This window comes from Diabrotica undecimpunctata, chromosome 1 (assembly GCF_040954645.1).
Source record: "Diabrotica undecimpunctata isolate CICGRU chromosome 1, icDiaUnde3, whole genome shotgun sequence".
Taxonomy (NCBI): domain Eukaryota; kingdom Metazoa; phylum Arthropoda; class Insecta; order Coleoptera; family Chrysomelidae; genus Diabrotica; species Diabrotica undecimpunctata.
The window spans coordinates 160,502,909-160,525,601 of record NC_092803.1 but is presented as its reverse complement, the minus strand read 5'-3'; the positions used below and the strand labels follow the sequence as shown (position 1 = coordinate 160,525,601).

At 34.3% G+C, this 22,693-nt stretch overlaps 1 protein-coding gene across 1 annotated transcript in view; it reads left to right on the top strand.

Moving 5' to 3' along the window:
- The window catches only part of bma (SCY1-like protein bma), a 405,563-nt gene that overhangs the window by 236,774 nt on the left and 146,096 nt on the right, over nucleotides 1–22,693 (top strand). The window contains exons 9-12 of the mRNA XM_072524851.1: nucleotides 2,103–2,248; nucleotides 9,924–10,077; nucleotides 12,017–12,266; nucleotides 15,439–15,789. Coding sequence (XP_072380952.1) covers nucleotides 2,103–2,248; nucleotides 9,924–10,077; nucleotides 12,017–12,266; nucleotides 15,439–15,789 — 901 coding nt within the window. The remainder of the gene's footprint in view (nucleotides 1–2,102; nucleotides 2,249–9,923; nucleotides 10,078–12,016; nucleotides 12,267–15,438; nucleotides 15,790–22,693) is intronic.

Here is a 22,693-nt window from a genome sequence, read left to right as displayed (position 1 = left end):
GCAAGCTCGACAAGCTTTCGTAAAATTCAAGAAGGTACTGACTTGTTCAGAATTCGATCTTCAACTGAGACTAAGGTTTACTAAGTACTACGTGTGGTCAGTGCTGCTATATGGCGTAGAGGGCTGGACACTCAAAACGAGGGATATAAACAGATTAGAAGCTTTCGAAATGTGGCTCTATCACCGTATCTTAAAAATACCATGGACAGCGAAAATCACAAATATAGATGTCCTTAAAAGAATAAACCAAGAACGCTAACTTTTCGAAACCATCAAGAAAAGGAAAACGGCGTATCTAGGTCACATCATGCGAAATGAAAAATACCAGTTCGTCCAACTTATCGGAGGAAAATAATCGAGGGTAAAATTGAAGGCAAGAGAGGAATGGGACCAAGAAAATGTCCTGGCTCCGAAACATAAGGCAATGGATAGGGATTAACGACATAAATCTCTGATACATATTGCAAGAAATAGAGAATTAATGGAAAATGTGATCGCTAACATCCATTAGTGGATTTGCATCTGAAGAAGAAGAAGATTTAAGACTTCATCTCTTGTTGGCTCTTTATTGTGTAGTTGAAGTTGTAGATTCTGTTGATTGTCTATGTGTAACCTCCTTCTATATGGTTGATATTTAAATGTTTGCTAAAATGTTGTGCCCATCTGTTAAAAACTGAATTTTTATCATGTAGAACTTAGACACCGTTAGTGTCTTTACAAATTTTACATCGTGGTTTAAATTTTTGACGGCTATTATTTGAGGATCTGTAGTATATCCTTGTTTCATTTTTATCGAATAAACTTTTTATCTCATTGAGAGAGTTCTGTTCGTATTCCCTCTTCTTACATCGATGGATACGTTTTCTTTTCTTCTAAGACTTTTATAATCTTCTTTTTTTATCCGTGTATAATCTGCGTTGATGGTTTTTTTGAGACGCCGCGTTCTATATATTTGTGGCCATTTCGCACTCATGATTAAACCAATGATTTCTTTTTCGTGAATTGGTTTTGTCCAAAATATTTCAACCGATTTCTGTAACACAATATGTCGTATATTTGCCTATAGCTGATTAATATCTTCTTCTTTTAAGTTGTCTGTCGTTATTTGATCTTCCATTTGCTGTCGGTATACATTCGCAATGTCGAGATAAGGACAGTTTAATATGGAAAAAATACAAAATAAAGAAACCCGAGAAAATAACGCACAGAAAATGAAACATCATCTAAATTTAGTCTACCATAGCAAATATGTCGGTTTCGGCCACAATACAATTACGGACACAGCAGAACTAATAATATGAAAAATCAGGACGAGAAAAAGGAAATAGTTTAATAAATATTCTTTAAGTAATCAATTTCAAATTCTTCACAGTCAAAATAAAGGCCTTAAGCTACCATTATTGGAAATTATGGAAATTAACACATTTAAAAATAAATATATAATTCTAAGTGACCAACTTAAGACAAACAGTAGTTCTCCACTCCTTAACTTATTAGGACTAGAGTTAAGGACTATAAAGTGTTAGACGCATACCAAAAATAGCTCAGTTGATAAAGGCACGAAAGGCCGAAACCGCTGTAGAGATAATAAATTATAATAAGGTTTATGAAAGTATTAAAAACAAAAGTTTTTATTGTTTTTTTTTTTATTAAAATGAAATTCCATCAAGTAACGGTGGAATACATTACACTTTTCTATATTTATTACAACACGCCAACTACTTATTTGGGATTAAAATACTCGCACTAGCCCAAAATTTGGTTGAAATTACAAAGCGATTTTAAAACGTTTATTCAACCTCCCGACTAGACTATAAAAAGTATATAAAATTCATATTTTTGTAAGCTCGGGCTTGCTACTACCTTTTTTAGCAATGGAGTTAATTCCCTTGATGAAAAAAATCTAACGTGATTTTAAAAGGTTTTTCGTATGAAAATAAATTAAGTTGAGAACAGTTGAACAGAGATTAAAATTGATAAAATTAAAAACGATAAAATAATAATAATAAATTGTTAATAAACATTTTTTGAACATCGAGAATTGTAATAACCAATGTGAGTTATTGACTTTTTTATGCATTTATTTGTTTTCCGTTTTTCAGAAAATGTGGTATCAAACCGTTTGGCCTTGTTTGCAACAGGAAATGAGAACTCAAGAAGTATTGGCAGCCGTGCTGCAATCTGTTGTGTATTTTGTGCAGGAAGCTACTGCCGATGAATACGAGTCCATTATTCTTCCGTCCTTAAGGTGAGTGCTTTTCTTTTTTCTCTCGTTACTTTATATATGAGTTTCCGACGATTTCACCGGTAGCTGACAATGGTACGATATATTGACGATGAAAAACGGTTTAAAAATTGTCCGAGTGTCTAGTGTCGAGAGAAATTGAGCGTGCTGGATGAATACTGGTGAGGAAATAATAAAAATAGTGCAAACCGTTATAAAAGTAGCCATGCGAGACTATTATTTGAAAAAGTACTTAAAACGTTCGTGTATACGCTGCAATTAACGCTAATATATTATATTATAAAAGTGTGCTTTTGAGGTGCCCAATTTTAAATATAACTCAGCTAACTCTAGAAAAATAAGGTATTTAGAAATTTTCTTTTAACATCATCAAATAAAAAATAAATTTAATATTTAGATGTATAGAATGTTTTCCAAAATTGAACGGATGCTAAAAGTATAATATTGCGCTGGTAAATAATACAGGGTGTTCGATTAATTGTAGTATGCCAAAGTAACTATAGGATGCGAAGTAAGCACCCACAGAAAACTCAAAAATGGTCTGCCACAAGGCTTGGTACTCGCACCACTGCTTTTTAGCCTTTACATCGCAGGCATGTCGACAACAACATCAACAAAGTTTGGCTTTGCTGATGACTGTGTTTTATTAACCCAAACAAAGTCACTCGAAAAAGATGAAACGATTCTTACGGAAGATCTAGATGTTATGGGAAATTACTTTCAAAAATGGTGACTTCGCGCCAATACCTCCAAGAACGAAGTAAACTGCTTCCACCTAACAACAATCTTGCGTCAAGAACCTTTAACGTTCACTATGATAACACACGACTCAACCACAATAAACATCCAAAATATCTAGGCGTGGTCTTGGACAGAACGTTAAGCTTTAGAGAACATTTAATTTCATTTTCGGAGAAGCTAGAAACCAGAAATATCATTCAGAATCTCTGCGACACAACATGGGGGACATCAGCATCCACACTCAGCTCTTCGGGCTTAGCTCTTGTTTATTCATCACATCTTTGCCGACTCAATCTGCTTACCCAAGAATATAACAAGATCCTAAGCAACACGGCGCTCCGATTCATAACTATATAGAAGATGCAACCAAAAGTCGACTGCGCTCCAGAAAATCTCCAATACAAACTGCAGAATCAGCCGCAGCCACAGGATTCCACATGATCACCAAATGGATCCATGAATGGTCGGCAGCTCAACCAAATACAGCCACACCTTGCATCACTGAGACACCACGTTAGACCTGGTGCACACTTAACCGAATCAGATCTCAACATGGTCGATGTGCAGATATGTTGCACAAATGGGGCAAGCTACCATCACCGTCATGAGGCTGAGGCGAGGTCCAATCTATCAAACACATAACGGAGGAGTGCCACCAGCGAGCCTACAAGGGCAGTTTACAAGACTTCGTGTTTGCGACAATCGAGTCGATTAACTATATCAACAACCTCGACGTTTGCCTATAAACTGGGCACGATCTAAGTATTTTTATATGGAGTCAATTTTAACATTTTTTGTGATGATTATTGTCATATTGTAGATGTTTTGAAATGCCATACGCTAAATAAAAAATAAATAATGTAGTATGCGTTTGTGATTTAGCCGATCATTTGTTATTTGCAAAGAGTGTGTGACACATTTTAATACTTTTTTTATATTTTATATAGGTATTTAACTGCGATAATCATGATAAAAATATATAAAGATCAATACAAAAATGACAAATATTATTTATTTGCGTTTTGTCTAGAGTTGCATTACTTTTAAAAGTCTCTGTTTTAAATGTATAATTCAAGCTTATTTATCCTATTATTTAGTGGTCTTGAGATTTTCGCCAGATAAAAATTGTGGCAATAACAAGGTAAAATAGAAAAGAAGAAAAAAATACGACTTAGTGTGTTGGTTGTTGTTCATGTAGATGTGATGCATTTATTTTCTATCCCTTTTAATTTTTTCGATAGGCCTTTTACATATGAAGGGTACAGGGAAAAAAAGAGGTATGTCAAATGACCGGCGAAAATGAGAAAACTAAACCATATAGTGGCAGTAACTGAATACTATTTTATGTAAGAAATTCACATTGATGAAAGACGTTAGTCAGGATGTAACACATATTTTTATATTTGTTTTAATAAAAAGGAGGGATGTCAATGTGACCGACGCCGACGAAGCGGTTAGTACATTTAGTTTGTACGTGGTTCAAAGGTATTTAGAGGTTATGTATATTTGTTTACTGAACCTGAAAGTTTGATGAACTTCCGCATCAATAATTTAGAGAGCTTTTATACCCAAATCTCGTGTAGAGGCTAAAATATTGTTGAAAAAAAAAACTATTTTTAAGTTCTTTTACATAAACAATATTTTTATAATAATCGTTGTTTGTTTTCTGAAATAAAATACATTTTTGTATTAACGTTGTTACTACTTTTCTTGACATACCTCCTTTTTTTACTTTAATATTTTGAATTAGTATGTAAAAGTTCTAAATGTTTGGCAAAATAAAGAAAGTAGAATAATTTATGTTTTTGCAATTCAACTGAAACCTTATATTTAACCTTTGGTAATACCTTGATCAACGTAAATGACAAGAATATAATCTCTGTGCCGTTTTGAAGTATTAAAATCGCCTTATTTCAGAATGTGTTATTTCTGACATACCTCCTTTTTTCCTGTACCCTTTTTATGGTATTTTTGTTACCTTCAAATCCCTTTTTGTGAGCATTTCTGGATGGTTTTTGATATTTTGTTGTTTTCTTTCTTCATAATCTAGCCTTTAACATCCGCTGCTGAACATAGTATCCTCTCATACTTTTTCACTTAATCCATTTTTGCGCCATCTGAATCCAATTTGTTGTAACTCTTTTTATGACATCAGTCCATCTCGTCGAGGGTCTATCTCTGTTTCTGTTATGCTTATATTCGGAGTACTTATTTCAAATTTTTTTTCGTCCACCGATTATCAACTGCTCCTGCTACATAACCTGCCCAGTTCCATTTTAGTGTTGATATTCTTTAAATAATATCTGCTACTCCTGACCTTTTGTGTATAGTAGTATTAGGTATTTTATCACATTCAGAAAACCTTCTTAGACACATTGAAATCTTTAATTTAAAGTAGACTTCATTTTTTCAAATACTAGGTTAATTTTTCTCTTTAGCTCGATTTTTTGGTTATCTCGACTTATTATGATCTCATGGACCTTCCCTTTTTATAACAGCATACAACTCTTGAAACTTTATCTGCTCATGTTCAAAGCTGTATGTAATGACAACCATGTCGTCTGCAAAATTAAGAATATTTAAAAAATTTTCATCTATATTAATGCCCTTTTCGTTCCAATCTATTGTTTTACGAACGTATTCTATCAAAGTTGTAAATAATTTAGGAAATATGGTAATTCCTTGGCGAACCCATTTTTAATATCAAAGGTTCCACTGTCTTTGTTAGGTTTTACAAAAGCTGTAGCATGATAACGGATGTAATTGATGAGGGATATATATTGGTTGTCTATTCTTCATTGCTTTAGACACTTTAGAGCATGAATCATTTTACTTTGGTGGCCCGTGTCAAATGCTTTTTAAATTCAATAAAGATCAATATCGAATCCATTAAATTAAACAGTTTTTTTATTTAACGATGGTTTGCCAATGATCATTTATTCCGTATTTAGCTTTAAAACCTTCTTGGTCACGAGGTTAATATAAGTCTACTTTTGTTGTTAACCTATTCGTTATTATCTTCATAAACAATTTATAAGTCTGAGATAATAGATAACTATAGATCTATAGTTCTTTAGCTCCAATATATCCTTCTTTTTGTGCATAACTACTATAACAGCTTTATTCCACTGAGACGCTGGAACTTCTTTTGAAAGGCAGGAGTTATAAGTATCACTGCGCCAATGTGCAATAGTGGTAGGAGACGGGACGGTTTGGCGTGGTCACTTTTTGAAGACTGCGGAAGAAAGCGTCATCCTTTGATTTTTGACGCTGGCCATGTATGTCACGTCCACTAACGACACAAGCCGTCCCACCGACATCATCTTCAAGTGAAGTGATCTCCTTTTTTTCGTCGAATCATTTGACATGTCGTCTTCTTCTTTTCTGCTTATATCAATACACATTACTGTTGTATACAGGATTAAGTCAAAAATACGCAGGATGAGGTCAGAAAATACAATTAAAATTATTAAGGGTACGGTGGAATATTGGATGTTCCATGTAAGTAGGAGTCGCGACGGTTTGACGCAATTTTTATATTGTCATTTCTGCTGCTTCAACTGCTTCAATGAGGTTTTGTTCATTTTTGCTTTATTTTTTAAAATTTGATTTAGTGGCTTTGAGACTCCTTTAATTGTTATTTCTTGAATGTCCTTTTAACTTCTTTTAACTCGATGCCGTCTTTCTTATCTTTTTCTCTATAGAATTCCATGAAAATTTTTTCTAATTTCTATTAAAATTGTTTAAAACTTTGTTTAACCTATTATCTCTGCTGTAAGTTTGACTTATTTTATCAGTATCAGTATCTTTTATTTCAGTAATCCTAAAATTATGTTTTTGTTAAAATCGTTGTTATTAAGTTTTTTCTTCATGAAAAGCATTTTTGTTAGAGCAGGTGTTTTGAGCTCTATTATTGTGATTTTTTGACTCTTTTTCTAATACTTACACATCGAGCAGTATTACTTCTAAAGCCCCTTGCTTGACACGGATCTACAAAATGACAGTGGTCCCTCCATTGTACAACAGTACCTGTGGGGGTGTTGAAGCATATAAGGAGCATTCGGGCTGCTGGGGTGTGTCTCAGACTTGTGCGGAGGCAAATTCTCCTCACGTCACAGCATGAGCATCTAATGTGCAATTGACGCACATGCGTCCCGATGGCAGGATTACGACTGTGTGCGTGTGCGTGATCCATCAATAATATCAATCGAGTTGTTAACGAAGTCTCTACTTTCTCACCCCCTATTGTATAACAGTACGTGTGGGGGTGTTAAAGCGCCTGAGGAGCATTTGGACTGCGGGTAGGAGTACGACTATGTGCGTGTGCGAAAACCATCAATAATATCAATCGAATTGTTAAATAAGTCTCTAATTTCTCACCATGGCAAGAGCTATATTTTTAATAGTTGAGTATTAGGACGAAATTTTATAAATTTTCTTTTCCTTATACCTTAATTTTGGACTTGCATTACATTTTCTTAAACTGTTTTTTACACAAAATCTATAACCTGCTTGTTATCGATAATAATTATGTTAACAAAACTTAGATTGTTTGGACGTCAAGTTAAATTCCGGATTAGCCACTTTATCAAAATGGACGAAGTTTGGTATCGAGTTAAGTTTATAAACCAAAGGATGCTAGGAATATCCTTTGATCTGTGGTTTTTAATTTGTACATGATAAAATAATTCATCAAACAAAATATTCAAACGAGTTTGTTTATTAGAAAAAGTTTTATAAAATTGTATCTAATAAAAAAAAAAGTTTGACCTCTACGATAGAGATCAAGTGATAATTATTTAAAAATATGAAATAATATCAACTTGTACTTATACTATTAATAGTACAGATTGTTTTTATAATAACTTAACTTAATGGAATCTAGCTTTGCCAACAAATCCTACTCTAACGTCGGCGAAGAGTCAGTGCCGTGTACCACTGTATATGTAGTGTATGGATTTACATTACAAATCGGAGGAGAGAGTACGAAAGGCAAATTTTTGATGTCTATAAATGTTTTTTTTTATTTATTTTTTTTTTTAATATTTTTTTACACCTGTGCGGTGTTTGTATACTGCGATCTGGTCACAAATGACCAATTATCAGTTATTTTCTGGCCTAACATAATAACAGCAAATGCTTAAATCTAAGGCTTACCCTATGGCTTACTCTTATTTTATCTATTAACTAATGCACTACAACTAACATGCAATAATTTCACAGCACTATACTCTGCTTTTTACACTAAACTGTTACACATTTACACTAGCTCAAATGGTTTTGTCCTTATGAGTCTTCTCTTTAGTTCAGTGTTGTCAAGAAGCTGGATTGTCTCGACATTCACATGACTATGCAGCCTCTGCTCGTGACTTGCTGCTGTTCTCTTGATTATTTCGATCACAGTTTCCATACCCAAGTCCTGGTGGAGGTTGCTGTTACGGATATACCAAGGAGCATTAACAATGTTTCTCATTACTTTGTTTTGAAATCTCTGGATAATATGTATATTATTAGCTTTGGTACAGCCCCAGAGTTGGCACCCATATACCCATACTGGCCTCAGTACTTGCTTGTAGATGGATAATTTATTATGAATTGATAATGTTAAATTTTTTCCAATCAGCCAATACAATTTCTTATATCTAATATCAAGCTCCCCTCTTTTCTTTTTGACATGGACTTTCCAGCGCATCTTCGCGTCTAGGGTGATGCCCAAGTATTTTGCTGATGTTGCATAATGAATTCGGGTATCATTTATTCTAACTGGTAAATTTTCTATTTTTTTATTTGTAAAGTTAACGTGTGCAGATTTAGTCTCATTTAATTTTATTCGCCATTTTCTGGTCCAGTTATGTATTATTTTATTTACTGATAGTTGCAGCTTATCAGTCGCTTCTTCACTAGTGTCTCCTATCGCCAGTATGGCTGTATTATCCGCGAAGGTGGCAATAGTATTTTGTTCTAGCTCTGGAATGTCACACGTATACAATAAGTACAGGACCGGACCTAAGACACTCCCTTGTGGCACGCCAGCTTTGATCTCCCTTAAGTCGGTGTAAACTTCTTCTTGTTTTACTCTGAAATATCTATTCGCAATGTATGATTTCAAGATTTCTGAATACTGTTTAGGCATGAACGTTCTTAGTTTATAGTTTAAACATTCATGCCAGACTTTATCAAACGCCTGTGCTACATCCAAGAAGATTGTAGAGCAGACTTTATTTTCTTCTAATGTTTTTTCTAATATATTCGTTATTCTGTAAACTTGATCTATAGTGAAATGTTGATTTCTGAAACCAAATTGATGATTTGGTATAAGATTTTTTCTTTCTATTTTTAGAGATTTACCTGGTTTGGCGATCATAATTACTTCGGCTACTTTCCAGAGTCTGGGAACATATCTCAATCAAGCAGCATTTATTAGGTGTGTCAGCTTAACTATGGCTTTTCTTGGTAGATTTTTTAATAATTCGCCAGTTATGAGATCATATCCTGGAGCTTTCTTAGGATTTATATTCTCTTTTATCTCTGTTGATACTTCTCTAAGTGATGTTAACGTTATTCTTTCTTCAGTTTGGAATGGTTCTTCCCATCTCAGTTCTTCACCATCATTGTGGTTGGGTTTGAACGTGCGTTCTAAATGATCTGCAAATCGTTCTGCTTTCTGTTTATTACGTCTATAAATGTAACAATAAAATATGCTTATATGGAGCTAAAAGGGGGCTTAACATGAACAATAACTGGACTTGGAGATAGCGTTAGCAAAATTTTCAGCAAAATTCAACTGGTTTGTATGATTTTTAGAGCTTCAGTGTTTTTTTCGTCTCTCACGACTGGAGTATAAAATATATAGTTATATTATGTTACTGAATGTGAATAATGGATTTTGTATTCTACACTTCAATAAAATTACTTAATTTTAATTTATTTTTTTCAGAAATGTATTTGCGGCACCAAAAACGGTCCAAGCAACCGTAACGCTTTTAGAGAGTCTGCATATAATTTTAGAGAAAACCCCAAGAGAAGAGATTCGAGCTGAGATTTTACCATTACTTTACAATGCTTTCGATAGCACAACCATACAAGTGCAGGTAACTATGATTATATAAGATATGGAAACTACATTTTATATATTATACTGTTTTAAATTCTTATGATCCTCTTTCTTTTTAACTACTTCTGTCTTATTTTGCTTAATTTGAGTTCCTTTGTGTTCCGATTTCTTTCTGTATCGTGCTATGTATTTCTTAGTTTTCCTTTTTATATATATATTTTTTTGTATTATATAATTTTTGTTTGTCTACTGTTTATATACTTTATTTCTGGGCCATTTATATATTTTTTTATATTTAATTAGCCTTTTTATTCCTTCTTTTCTTCTTTTGGTGCCTATCCTCTGTGGATGTTAGCAATCACGTTGGTCCATTCAACTTTGTTGACAGCTGCTCTAAATAGATGTATGGTAGTCATTCCTGCCAATTGTCTGATGTTTTTTAACCACGATATACTTTTTATTCCGCCTTTGTCTAAATTATAACATTTTTTATTCAAAATTATGCTAAAACTGAACTTTGACCCACTATATTTTAGAAATGACACCGAATGATATCTTTTTTCCTGTTAATTGTACATTTGTGTTTGAAGACATTTCTTTAATTTAAGTTTAAAATCAAAGATCACAAAAATTTATTATATTTAAAATATTTTAAAAGTAATACGTCAGTCAATAAGTCTAGGGCTTAACCATGAAATGACGACTCTAATGAATTTTCCGTTCGATTTCGGTAGTCCTTACTTTCGAAACTATACTGTCGAAATGTTCATGTCATTCTAATGTTTACCGAGTTGCAGTGCTTAAAGTGGCACTGCGTTTGTGATTTTTATAAACAATGGATTCAAAGCAATTCCGCGTGTTGATTTATCACTGGTATTTGATGGAAAAAATACCGTCCAAACTAATCAATGTCTCAAAAGGTATTACTGAGACTCTGCTTCATCGACTACAACTATTAAATAATGGTTTTTTAAATTAAAAAGCGGTCGTACTAGTATCAATGACGCTGAGCGCTCCGGAAGGCCAATTGGTGCTGTTATTACCGAAAATAACGAAAAAATGCTAAATATTATTATGCAAAACCGCAAAGTAAAGTTGCAAGGGATGGCTGACATTCCAAAGTTATCAAAGGGTAGCATCTTGACTAGTATACATAAACATTAGGGTATAAGAAATCTGTTTTCCAAAGAGGTGCCGCGTTTTCTCACACCAGAGCAAAAACCATAACGAATTGATGAATCTCAGCGCTGTTTAGATATGTTTAATTGGAAGAAGTCAGAGTTTTTGCACGGGTATGTTGCAATGCAAATACAATGCATGAAAGATGAATTCATAATTTTACTCGGGAATCATATTAGCCGTCATATCAGTGAACAGCACCCGAAGAAAGCCGTCCAAAGCGACCAAAGACACAAAAACCACCTGAAAGGTTATGGTCTCTGTATTTTAGGATCCGTCAGGAATTATTTTTATTGACTATTTCGAACATGGAAAAACAATCAACAGCAACCACTATATTGGTTTATTGGACCGTTCAAAGACTGAAATCGTAAAGAAAAGGCCTCATTTGTTAAAAAAAAAAATTGTTGTTTTACTAAGACAATGCAGCGTGTCGCAGGTTGATGAAAACGATGGCAAAAATGCACGAATTGGGCTTTGAATTGCTTTCACACCCATTGTTAAGTTCAGATCTGACTACCAGCGATTGCCACTTTTTTTACGATCTAAAAAAATGTTACGTGGCAAGAGATATCGCTCCAATGAGAAAGTAATCGCCGCCGAAACTAAAGTCTTTTTTGCAGACAAGAAAAATTAGAAAAGCATTGGAATCATTGTATCGCCTCTAAAGGAGATTATTTTGATCAATAAAATATAATTTTTACAAAAACATATTGTTTTAGGCCAAAGACTTATTGATCGAGAGATTAATACATAAAATAGTTTTTTATTAATAATAAATGATTTTTTTTATTTAGAGTGCTGCCCTTCTAGCAGTGACCAACGTAACTGAATTCCTAGATGATAATGCAATAAAGAAAATGATTCTACCAAAAACCAAAGCAATATACGAAAAGAATCAAACAGACTCGAAACTAATTTCGAACGTGCTGTGTTGCGTCGAAAGAATTTTGGATCGACTAGACAAAACGCAGATAATCGACGAGGTGCTGCCTCTTTTGTATGATATAAGACTTTCCGATCCTCAGATTACTCTGAGGGTAGTACGTAAGTATAATTTATAGTTTTTTTAACTTATAATACTTAAGGTTTATAAGGATTGTACGATAAATCGGTGTATTATCGAAATTTACGTCTTCATTCCAAAGATTAACTCTTTAGTGAGTACCTAGAAGTTGTTTTCTACCATTAATAAATATTCGTACGAAGGATCACTTATTTAATACTAATGTACTATGTACTAGTGTAGGCAATCAAATCCTCCTCTTACAAATTTTATCATAAATATAAAGATATCAATGTTTTAAATCTCCGTTAACCAATTTTTTCTTTCACGTCTAGATTTTCTGTTTTTTTTTGTAGGATTTTTTAAATTTGTTCTTTGCATCAACACTATAAATAATGTACATATCATACAAGATGGGTTTGGGGACTAGTAAAATAAAGATAGATAAAGAAGTGAGTTTTATAGTAGTACATACGCGCATGCGCAGTTCAGCTAGCTTTTTTAACTTGACAACAGCTAGTTAAAAACTTCTCTTGTAATTATTTACTTTTTGTATTGAAGATTTTGGTAAAATTTAGGTCTATTAAAATCTAAGGCTAAACTACTTGGATCAAGATTAAAACAGTGAAATTTGTTAGACAAAAATAAAAAGATTGCAGTTTTGCACAAGGCAATAAAATTTTAAGAGTTGCGTTTTCAACGCGGGTGATTTAGTGTATTGTAATGATGCGCAAGGCTTCTTTAATACCTCTTTTTTCTGTTAAAATTAGTTTAAAAGCCATCTTATTTAACAATGGTAATAAATACCCTTTGGGGCCACTCGCGCATGCAACAAACATGAAAGATGAGGGAGTTTAGCGGGACATACCCTTTATCATGGATGAACTTGTCAAGGCATTGGGTTTACTCAAGACGCGTAGGTTCCCCGGACTAGATTAGATACCACCTGAATGAACTGCTGGAAGCACAAACCTTTCCTGAGCCTTGAAGGACATCGAGGTTAGTACTGCGCCCCAAGGCTTTGGAAAAGTATCGCCACATCTAACTTCTTCCATGTATCGGTAAGCTGTATGAAAGGATGCTCCAAGTACGAATAGACGACATGAATGAGAAGTCAGGTGGTTTATCTTGGAGGCAATTTGGTTTTTGTAAAGGGAAAAGTACGATTGATGCAATCGTAAGTGTACTCGAAGCATTGCGCAACAGAGGCGATGAACATCGCTGGGCGGCCCTGTTGTTCTTCGATGTTAGGAATACATTCAATACGCTGCAGTGGAACAAGGTAGTGAAGGCAATGGAGGAAAGAGAATTGGTCCTGGTTACCTGATGAATGTGATGGCGGATTATCTGTCCGAGAGAAGGTTTATAGTGGAAAAGGCACGATCGTTGTCATGACGGCCGGGGTTCTCCAGATATCTATCTTGTGCTCGATGCTATGAAACCTGGCATATGACGAGGTTATGAACTGTGAATATGGAGAGGGTATATACCCCAAATACCGGGTTCGAAACGCAGGCCGCGTCGTAAAGAAATGGATGACCCAGCACGGACTGAAACTTGCGGTGGAGAAAACCGAAGCCATCATTTTGAAGGGGAAAAGGAACAGGAAATGTGTTGAATTACAATGTGCGAGAGCATGTCTAACACCCAAGAAACATGTAAAGTACCTAGGAGTGACATTGCACCAGAATGAAAAAGGTTGCGAATAGTGCGGCTGCGTTAGGAAGGGTGATGTCCAATATTGGGGACCCATATCCGAAAGGAGGAGGGTCTTACATGGTGTTGTACAATCGATCGTCCTCTACGTGGCACCAGTCTAAAGCGGGGCGGTAGAGATAATGGCTTATAGTAGGCTCATGACATGAGTGGACAGAACAAGTTTATTTCGAGTGCCTACAGGACTGTGTCTGCGGCAGCCTTGTGGACCATCACTGGATGTATTCCGTTGCATGTTTTGGCGGTAGAAAGAAAAGAGCTCTATAAGAGAAGAGGCCCAAACCTAACTATAGCCGAGAGAAGACAGGAAAGGGAAAGGTCAATTAAAAGACGGCAAGAAGAATGGAACAACACGGAGGATGTGGCACAGTGGACGAAAATGCTGATTCCGAACATAAGAGATGGGGTGGACTGTGGCCACAGGCAACTGGATTGTGTTCTGACGCAATTGCTCACAGGATACGGGTGTTTTAGGGCCTACCTCTCTAGGTTTGAAAAGCCTGACACAGATGAATGCCTATACTGTGGACACTCGGACACTGTGACACATACAATGTTAGAGTGCAACAGCTGGATAGTAGAAAGGAACAAAATGGAAAAAGAAACAGGTGTAAATTTTGTTACAGTGAGATAAATAATTAAGAGAATGATTGAAAATAGGGCAGGTTGGACTAGCGTATAAAACTATATCCATGCAGTGATCAAGAAAAAAGATATGAAAGAAAGACAGTTGGACCAACGGCAAAGAGGAAATGCCCGTCTGGGTGTGATGCCGTACTAGGAGCGATAAGGGTTTTCTACGCGCTACCTGGAACGAGACAGGGAGCCTTCTTGCCGATGAATGGAGTATAGATGTGAATAAATGGAGAATAAATGAATGAAGGTAGTGCTTCAGAAGTGATGCCAGCCTTACAGCGGCCATTCTCGTTCCGGATCGCTAAATGACAGACGAGGAGAATACGGTTTATGAGAAAGGCGTTCGGCGTAGACTCGGCAACGAGAGGGCATTTTAAAGTACCTTGAGAACTATCGCCGGGAATACGAAGAACGAATTCTGCACTAAAGTTTGTCAGGCGGCGTCCTGGACTGAGATGTCTTTTAGAGATTTCAGACCTTTCCTCTATAAAGTCGAAAAAAAGGTGGTTTAATTCAGAGTTCTGACGTTTAGCTGAATTCGCATTATATTTTGTGTTACATATAGAATAGTCTAGTAAAAATTAATTATGAATTTTATAATATAATAAATTATTTGTTTTTTGAAAATAATATTTTATGGACTAATCTTTTCTATTGAATTTTGTTTACAAAAGATAGTACGTAATAATAATTTTAAATATAAACTAAAACAAAGAAAATTGCTATTCTAAAACGACCTAAATGTTTTTTTGTTCAATTTATTCGGTTTCTTAAACAAAACAATAAGGACAAACAACAAACAAAATATATTTAAAATATCATTTCCTACAAAATTTTAATGCATTTCCTTTTTAATAATAGATATCTATCGACTGATGCTGACTGATAAAAGATACGGACTTTCAATCAACCTAATGGCTACCAAAGTAATGCCTTCTCTGTTACCTCAAACGGTGAACCCCTCGCTCAACTTGGAGCAGTTCACGATACTAATTGAAGTCCTCCAGGATATGTTGGACCAGATCGATCGCAATCAGAGAAATAAGCTCAAACTGGACAATCTTTCGCTGCCGAGCCCCGAAAGGCACAGGCCGCTGAGACACCAATATAGTTCGGATAATATGCATGTGCCGCCTTTCAATATACCCAATCTGCGAATCGAACAGAGAAAGACTTCAAGTGCTGAGGATATGGCTAGGAAGAACTCGACAGGTAAGACCACTATTTGTTTATTGACATATTATAATGAAACAATGTTACCACTTATTACATTATCATTTGATTTTAACAAAATATATGAGTTCTACGGTTATATTAACGACAATGAAAATATTTATATTAATAATAACCACAATTTACGTGCTAAAATTTGAAAAATGTTAATAGCAACTACCAAAATACACAGTTAATTCTCAGATTTAAAAACTACAAAAGCATTAAATAATATGCAAATAAAAACTTAATAAAAAATGTTGTGATAACAGTGTTGTAATAAAGACACACCGAAAACGTCTTTTGCGATAAGAAATAAAAAATATATGCATAATACTAATACAATTACTATGCAATACAGAACTCCATGAAATAAATTGTTGTCCGCAGTATAGAGGTGTTCACTATTAAGAGAGAATATGTATAGAGAAGTGTCATACATATCATTTCACTTCTTTAAATATAGCTTTATTTAAACACCAGCTTTTTTACAATATTTTAACAGACTGACAACTATAAACTTTAAAATCTCAATTAAAACTTAAAATCTCAGTTTTTCTGACGTTCCACACTTTACTAGACATCTCAGAAATTTTCTAGAACCTTTTTTACCATAACCACTTCTTAAACTGTACGTATTCCATCAGGACTTTCCCACTTCCGATATACTAGACCATTGGAAAGATACAGAGATTCTCATTGAGCCCAGTATGCCTTTATAGTTCCACTTTATTTGGTAATTTCCTGCCAAATAGGTCTTACTTTATTTTTAAGCCATTCTCGTGTGACTCTTACATCATTATTTTTCTTTTGACTCCTTTTAATGTTTTCCATGGAAGTCTGATCAATATCTTCTTACCGTTTAACTGCGGTCCTCCCTAGATTCACCTCTTCGGTTACATTCTGTTTCTCTTCGAGCTGAGACTGACTTTAAACTTGTAATTCTTTCAAAGCATCTTTAAATTCTTATATTGACCCCTGTTCTTTAACTTTATTTATTTCATTTTTACTAATCAGTACTTGCGCCTTAAGTTGTGCAACTCCAGATTCCAGAGTATCTTTTTCACTTATTATGTGCTCACTTATGGGAAATCGATTTCTTGGAGACATATTTCTAGTAGTATTATGTGACGGGCTTTTAAATGTCGTTTCAATATGCTTAACATCTGAAATCAAATAAGTTGTTGATTGTCTGTGTGTGACCCTTTAAATTTTGGGCGAAATATGTAAATACTTTTTGCCGCTTCATACTCCTGGGTTGAGATAAGTGCACCATTTAGCATTTGGTGATCCCGTAGTCGAATAGTTTGTTGCATTTTAAATTTGTGTAGTCCATCTATAAATGCCTGTATACCAATTTGTTCCAGAAAACCTCTAGGTGCCTGAGGGTATGCCAAATGCAATATTTTATTATCAGCTTCATATTCTTGCAGGCTTTCGTCAAGCTTTTATTATCATAGTTTCAGTTGACTTTGGAACTGCTTGAGCTACTGCTGGTCATATCTTGTCTTTAAAGCTTGAACGAGAGAGGTATAAGTGAGTGCATTTTGGGAAAGAAATTGCAAGAGGGTTGCTCCTCGTTTCTCCTCCTTTCTCTTGTCTACGCTTTTCCTTTATCTCCCTATGCTTTTTTTTTCTTGTTTTGCCAATGCTTCTCTTCATCTTCTTTTAAGTTTTCAAACCATGCAGGGGTCTAGTCGTATCCATTTTTTTTAAATGTCGTAGATATTGTAATAACCATTAACAATAATTGTTTAAATATCTCTTTAATCTCACCGCTGTCACCAATGTTACACTTCTTTAAAATATAATTTTATTTGAACACCAACTTGTTTACAATATAGAAAAGACAGGTAAGAGTTAATATATGATATCACATATGCCTCTACTATTCGTTTATACGTACTTCATCCCAAAAAGACTCATCAGAGCGGCTGATGTAGAAGCCCTAAACGTGAAATCAAATCTTTTTCGCCATGGGAAGTGATAATAACATAACGTAACTTTATACAGATGCTACAGGTGCTACCTGAGAATGAAACCCAAAAACTTAGAAAACCGAAGATTTCTAAGTGTTCGAAACCAAATTCATATTAAATTAATACCTAAATATGTGCCTTCGTCCTTAGGGAAGCTTTAAAAGATCAAAAAGGAATTATCATAGGAGGAGAAATAATTAACAATATACGGTACGCCGACGATACTGTGATTCTAGCTGAAAACATCGACGATCTGCAGGAGCTAATCAATAGAGTTGACATGGAATGCGCAAATTGGGGACTGTCGATAAATATCGATTAAACTAAATACATGGTGACCAGTAAAGTGGATATCGGCGCAACCCAACTGATATTAAACCAACAACCGCTGCAGAGAGTTCAGAGATTCAAGTACCTTGGATGTTGGATTACCCAAAGTCTGGATCCATCCTTCCAAATTCGATGTAGAATTGAACAATCAAGAAACTCATTTCAAAAATTCAAGCCTCTATTATCCAATAACTTATTAAATTTGGAAATCCGTGAAAAGTTTACAAGATGTTACGTGTGGTCTGTACTTTTGTATGGATGTGAAACTTGGACTTTAAACGCCGATATCATGAATAAAATCGAGGCTTTTGAGATGTGGTTGTATCGAAGGATACTAAAAATTCCATGGACTAGCAGAACCAGAAATAAAAAAGTTCTTCGAAGAATGGGACATCAACGAACTCTATTAAATATTATTAAGAGGCGTAAACTAGAATATCTTGGACATATAATCAGAGGACCAAGATATGAGTTCCTTCGGCTAATTCTCAACGGTAAAATCGAAGGAAAGAAATGGATAGGACGAAAGAAACTCTCTTGGTTGAGGAATTTGCGGCAGTGGACAGGTTTGACAGCGGACCAATTGCTACACGTAGCGCAAGACCGAGATCAGTATACAATATTATAAGCATGGTAGTCGCCGACGTTCCGTAGGGATATGGCACTCTAAGAAGAGAAGATGTGCCTTCATTAATTATCAAGCTAATCAGATGGTGAATTGGACCGACATGAAAATCTAGAATTGCATTCCACGACATATCAATTTACCTAGGTTAAAAAGTTTCGTAATTTTTTAGGAATTACATCTCGAAAATCCTTCGACTTCTTCATTACTTCTTCTTTCTTGTCAAGGGACTTAAGCGATAAATGTCACAGAACTGACGTAACAATATATATTACCCTTTCTCTTCAAAGCCAGTTGTGCAATTGTAATCTTGTAATGGCTTTGCACATTTTAATATCCCATCATATTTTATTAAGTAATACTTCTTATCGCTCACGCGTGACCGAGACGCTTGCAGTATAATATAGAAATACTGTTTATAAACCTAGTTCGATGCACCCGGGGCAATTTAAAAAATATATATTTTTTTCAAATTGATTTTTTTTCTAACCAGTAGTTTTAGTTTTAGATTAGAATGAAAATGTAAATGATGAGTAAATTCCATATTATATTTAATAAATTTTGAAAATTACTAAAATTATTAAACAAAATTTTTAAAGAAAATATTAGAAATTATTAAATTTTAAAGAACCTAAATGTGTACTATTATTATAAGAAAATATTAACAATTCAGTAATAACCAGACATAAAATTTCATTAACTCACATAATAGTCATAACGCTTGATAAGAAGTAGTAACTTTTGTCGGAACTCCTAAAGTGCCACGTGCCGTTTTTAAAGGAAATCATAGGCCGATATGAGTAAAGTGGGATGATCTAAAAACACGGTTTGATTTTCCAAAGGTTGAGTAAGTCAGTTTTTTACTACGGAGAAGCTGAACTGGTTAGTTGTCTTGTTTATGCCAATCTCGTGTCATATGTATTTATAAGCCATTTTCATGGATCATACATTTTCACTGACTACAAGCTTTATTATGATTTGAATACTGGACCTATCGATTTTCAATCTCCATATTAAAAAGACAAAGTAAAGCTGCCTTAGTACTTTCTTGGCCTCATTTATCCTAGCAGCTATTAGCACAATTATCATCTGCGAACCTCATGATGACTAAGCTTTCCTCCGTTTATATTTGGGCAATTATCAGACAGATTTGCCTTTTATACATAGCTAAAATGTTGTGAACAGTTTCGGTTATATGGTGTCCCCCTAACGTAATTGTATTTGGAATTTTTGAGTTTGACGACGTTTGTATAGAACACAAAAATTTCCAAATTTTCAATGAGCTTCACCCGCTTCTCTGAATAACTGCGCAACATTTCATCAGGTGATCTCCAAATATTACATCAACAGTAAAACTTTAAATAATAAATAATTCAAATATTTTATATATTTAACAGCAGAAAGTGATTACGCGGTTTATTTTTAATCATCTCACGTATTAATTCCAGTTAGTTTGGTTTATTATTTGTCATATGTAAATAATATTATTAGCAGATTATCATGTCGATATAGGAACACATCCTTCTCCTGAATAATAATTATTTACCCATAATATACTAAATTGATACCATTTGAAGTAATTAACTGGCAAATCTTGTTCAACTGCAGTGATTATTAATTAACCTACGATGTGAGTGTCGCATATAAACTTTATGGAAATTACCACTCACTATGGTGAAACTAATGGGAGAATATCGAAATGAGGTAAATAAAAAATTTATTATCAGTAAAAACTTACCTAATAAAAGTTATTAGGTTTATAAAGCTGACAGAAATAAAAAAAACGTATACATAATTAAGATAAGAGCAATGTAATAATTAATTTTTTCCCATAAAATTTCGTCATGAAAGTACATATTAAAGAGCTTTCTGTATTAAAGATCTTTTGTTAAAAAAGAAAAAAGTAAAATATGCTAGAAATGTTTGTTACTCTGCGAAACTAGATGATTAAGAAATAAAGACTTCACCTCAAGTAGTGTATTTTTTCGTAAATACTAATTGCAATTATAGCAACAAAGTAGTTGTAACTATAAAAGAGTCTAGGTGATAATATCTGTAAAACAATATCTACCTATTTCAAATAGACTAATAATATTCCACATTCAAGTGATATCCTTCGCCAATAAAGACGAAAATCAGGTTGAGGGGTTCTACCAGAAAGTCCACAATCCAGAAAACCGGTTTAAAATTAGAAATACAATTCTCAATAAACAGTACTCCCTGCAATAAAAAGAAAAATTTAAGAACACTGGATGATTAAAGAAGTTTTAATGGAACGTTGACAAAAACAACAATTAAGACCCTGCTTACTATCGTGAACAGAATTAGTTAATTCTGAGGAAAATTCAAAATGTTAAAAAATGTAGAAGCTAGGAAAATGTAGCGATATATGGTTTGTGATCAGAAAATATGTCTTTGGGTACGCTATGTGTTATAAAGACGTGTCAACTTAATTTCTCGATAAGTGTATCTTACTATGCACTCATATTTATATATATGAGTGCATAGTATATTTACTCATATTGTAACGGACAAGATTGACTTCAGGTGGTAGTATGCCTGTTTTAATACAAGAATGAAGTAAGGACCTTGTTTGTCTTTTTAAGTGCAATGTAAAGGTTTTCTATCTCTTGTGTAACATCAAACGTGATGTTACAGAGAATATTGGTTAATAGAAAAGTAGATTTGCTATAGCAAAATATTGAGTTTTTACTATACACATATAAATAGACAATAAAAATAAGTTACTGACACTGTGCCATCTATCAACAGCTGACGCTATGCAAATGTTGAATGAAATTTTGTTTAAACTTTGTTTAACCCAATCGGGGTTAATATTGTAACTGTTCAGTTTGTAATATAGAGAGAGATTGTTTCTTGTAACGTAGAGAGAGAGATCCAACGCTAGACTCTTTCTCGTTCTTATTAGCAGTTAGTCAATAAATCTGTATTTAATTTTGTTTTTCATGGTTTTCATCAGTTGTAGTAAGATATACAATTCTTTTATATATCGTAATAAAACCCGTTATTGATATTATTTACTTTTCTCTAAATATAATAGTCACTCGTCTTTTTAGTGATGTACCTCCGTTCAGTGGCGTAGCAAGTGTGGGGTGGGAGTTCGGCTGTTCGGGTGTGACACCCAGGGAGAGACCCGATCACAAAAGAATGAATCGTTAATTGTAACTTTATTTAATTTTGTGAACACACCAAACTGCAATTGTTAATTCTTTTTCTGCTTCCACTAGCTGCTGGGAAGTACTTATTAAACACAGCAAAGCATCTGTTAAACGAGTTTCTAAAACAAGTTGGAGTGCTCACTATGCTGCAGTTAAAGTATTGGCAGAACATTTTGATAGTGTTGTTACTAAAATTGAGGAATTATATCATCAACAAGATAATTTAGACACCCGAAGTGCTGCATATAACCTTATGCCCGCTGTGTGTAACTTTACCATTCATTGTTATCCTTTCTTTGGGAATAATGTATTAAGAGAAAAATTTTTTTTATCAGAATGAACTGCAAAGTAAAGGCATAAACATTGATTAATCTGCGTCCAAAATAAGGGGACTTTGTCTTTATATTCAAGAAAAACGTGGTTATTATAGATGAAGCAATAGGTTTTAACACGGAAAATTTGAGGACTACGGCATTCCCACCGAAAGACGAATTCGACGTCAAAAATGAATGGATAGTGAGGTAGCTACCGATACAAGACCCAGACTTCGAGTCAAACTTCAAAAGGATATGTTGGAATGCTGTTGATATACTATATATTGCGTTTATAATGCGCTGTGTCATGTCATCTCGCATGGTTGGTCGAGTTTGATACACTAAGTCCTTCTATCTTCTCCACAGATAAAAGTCCAGACATGTTAAGTCTGGATATCTAGCTGGCCATGAAAATATACTTCCCCTTCCAATCCATTTATTTGGATAACTTGCATACAAATAATCCCGAACTCGTCT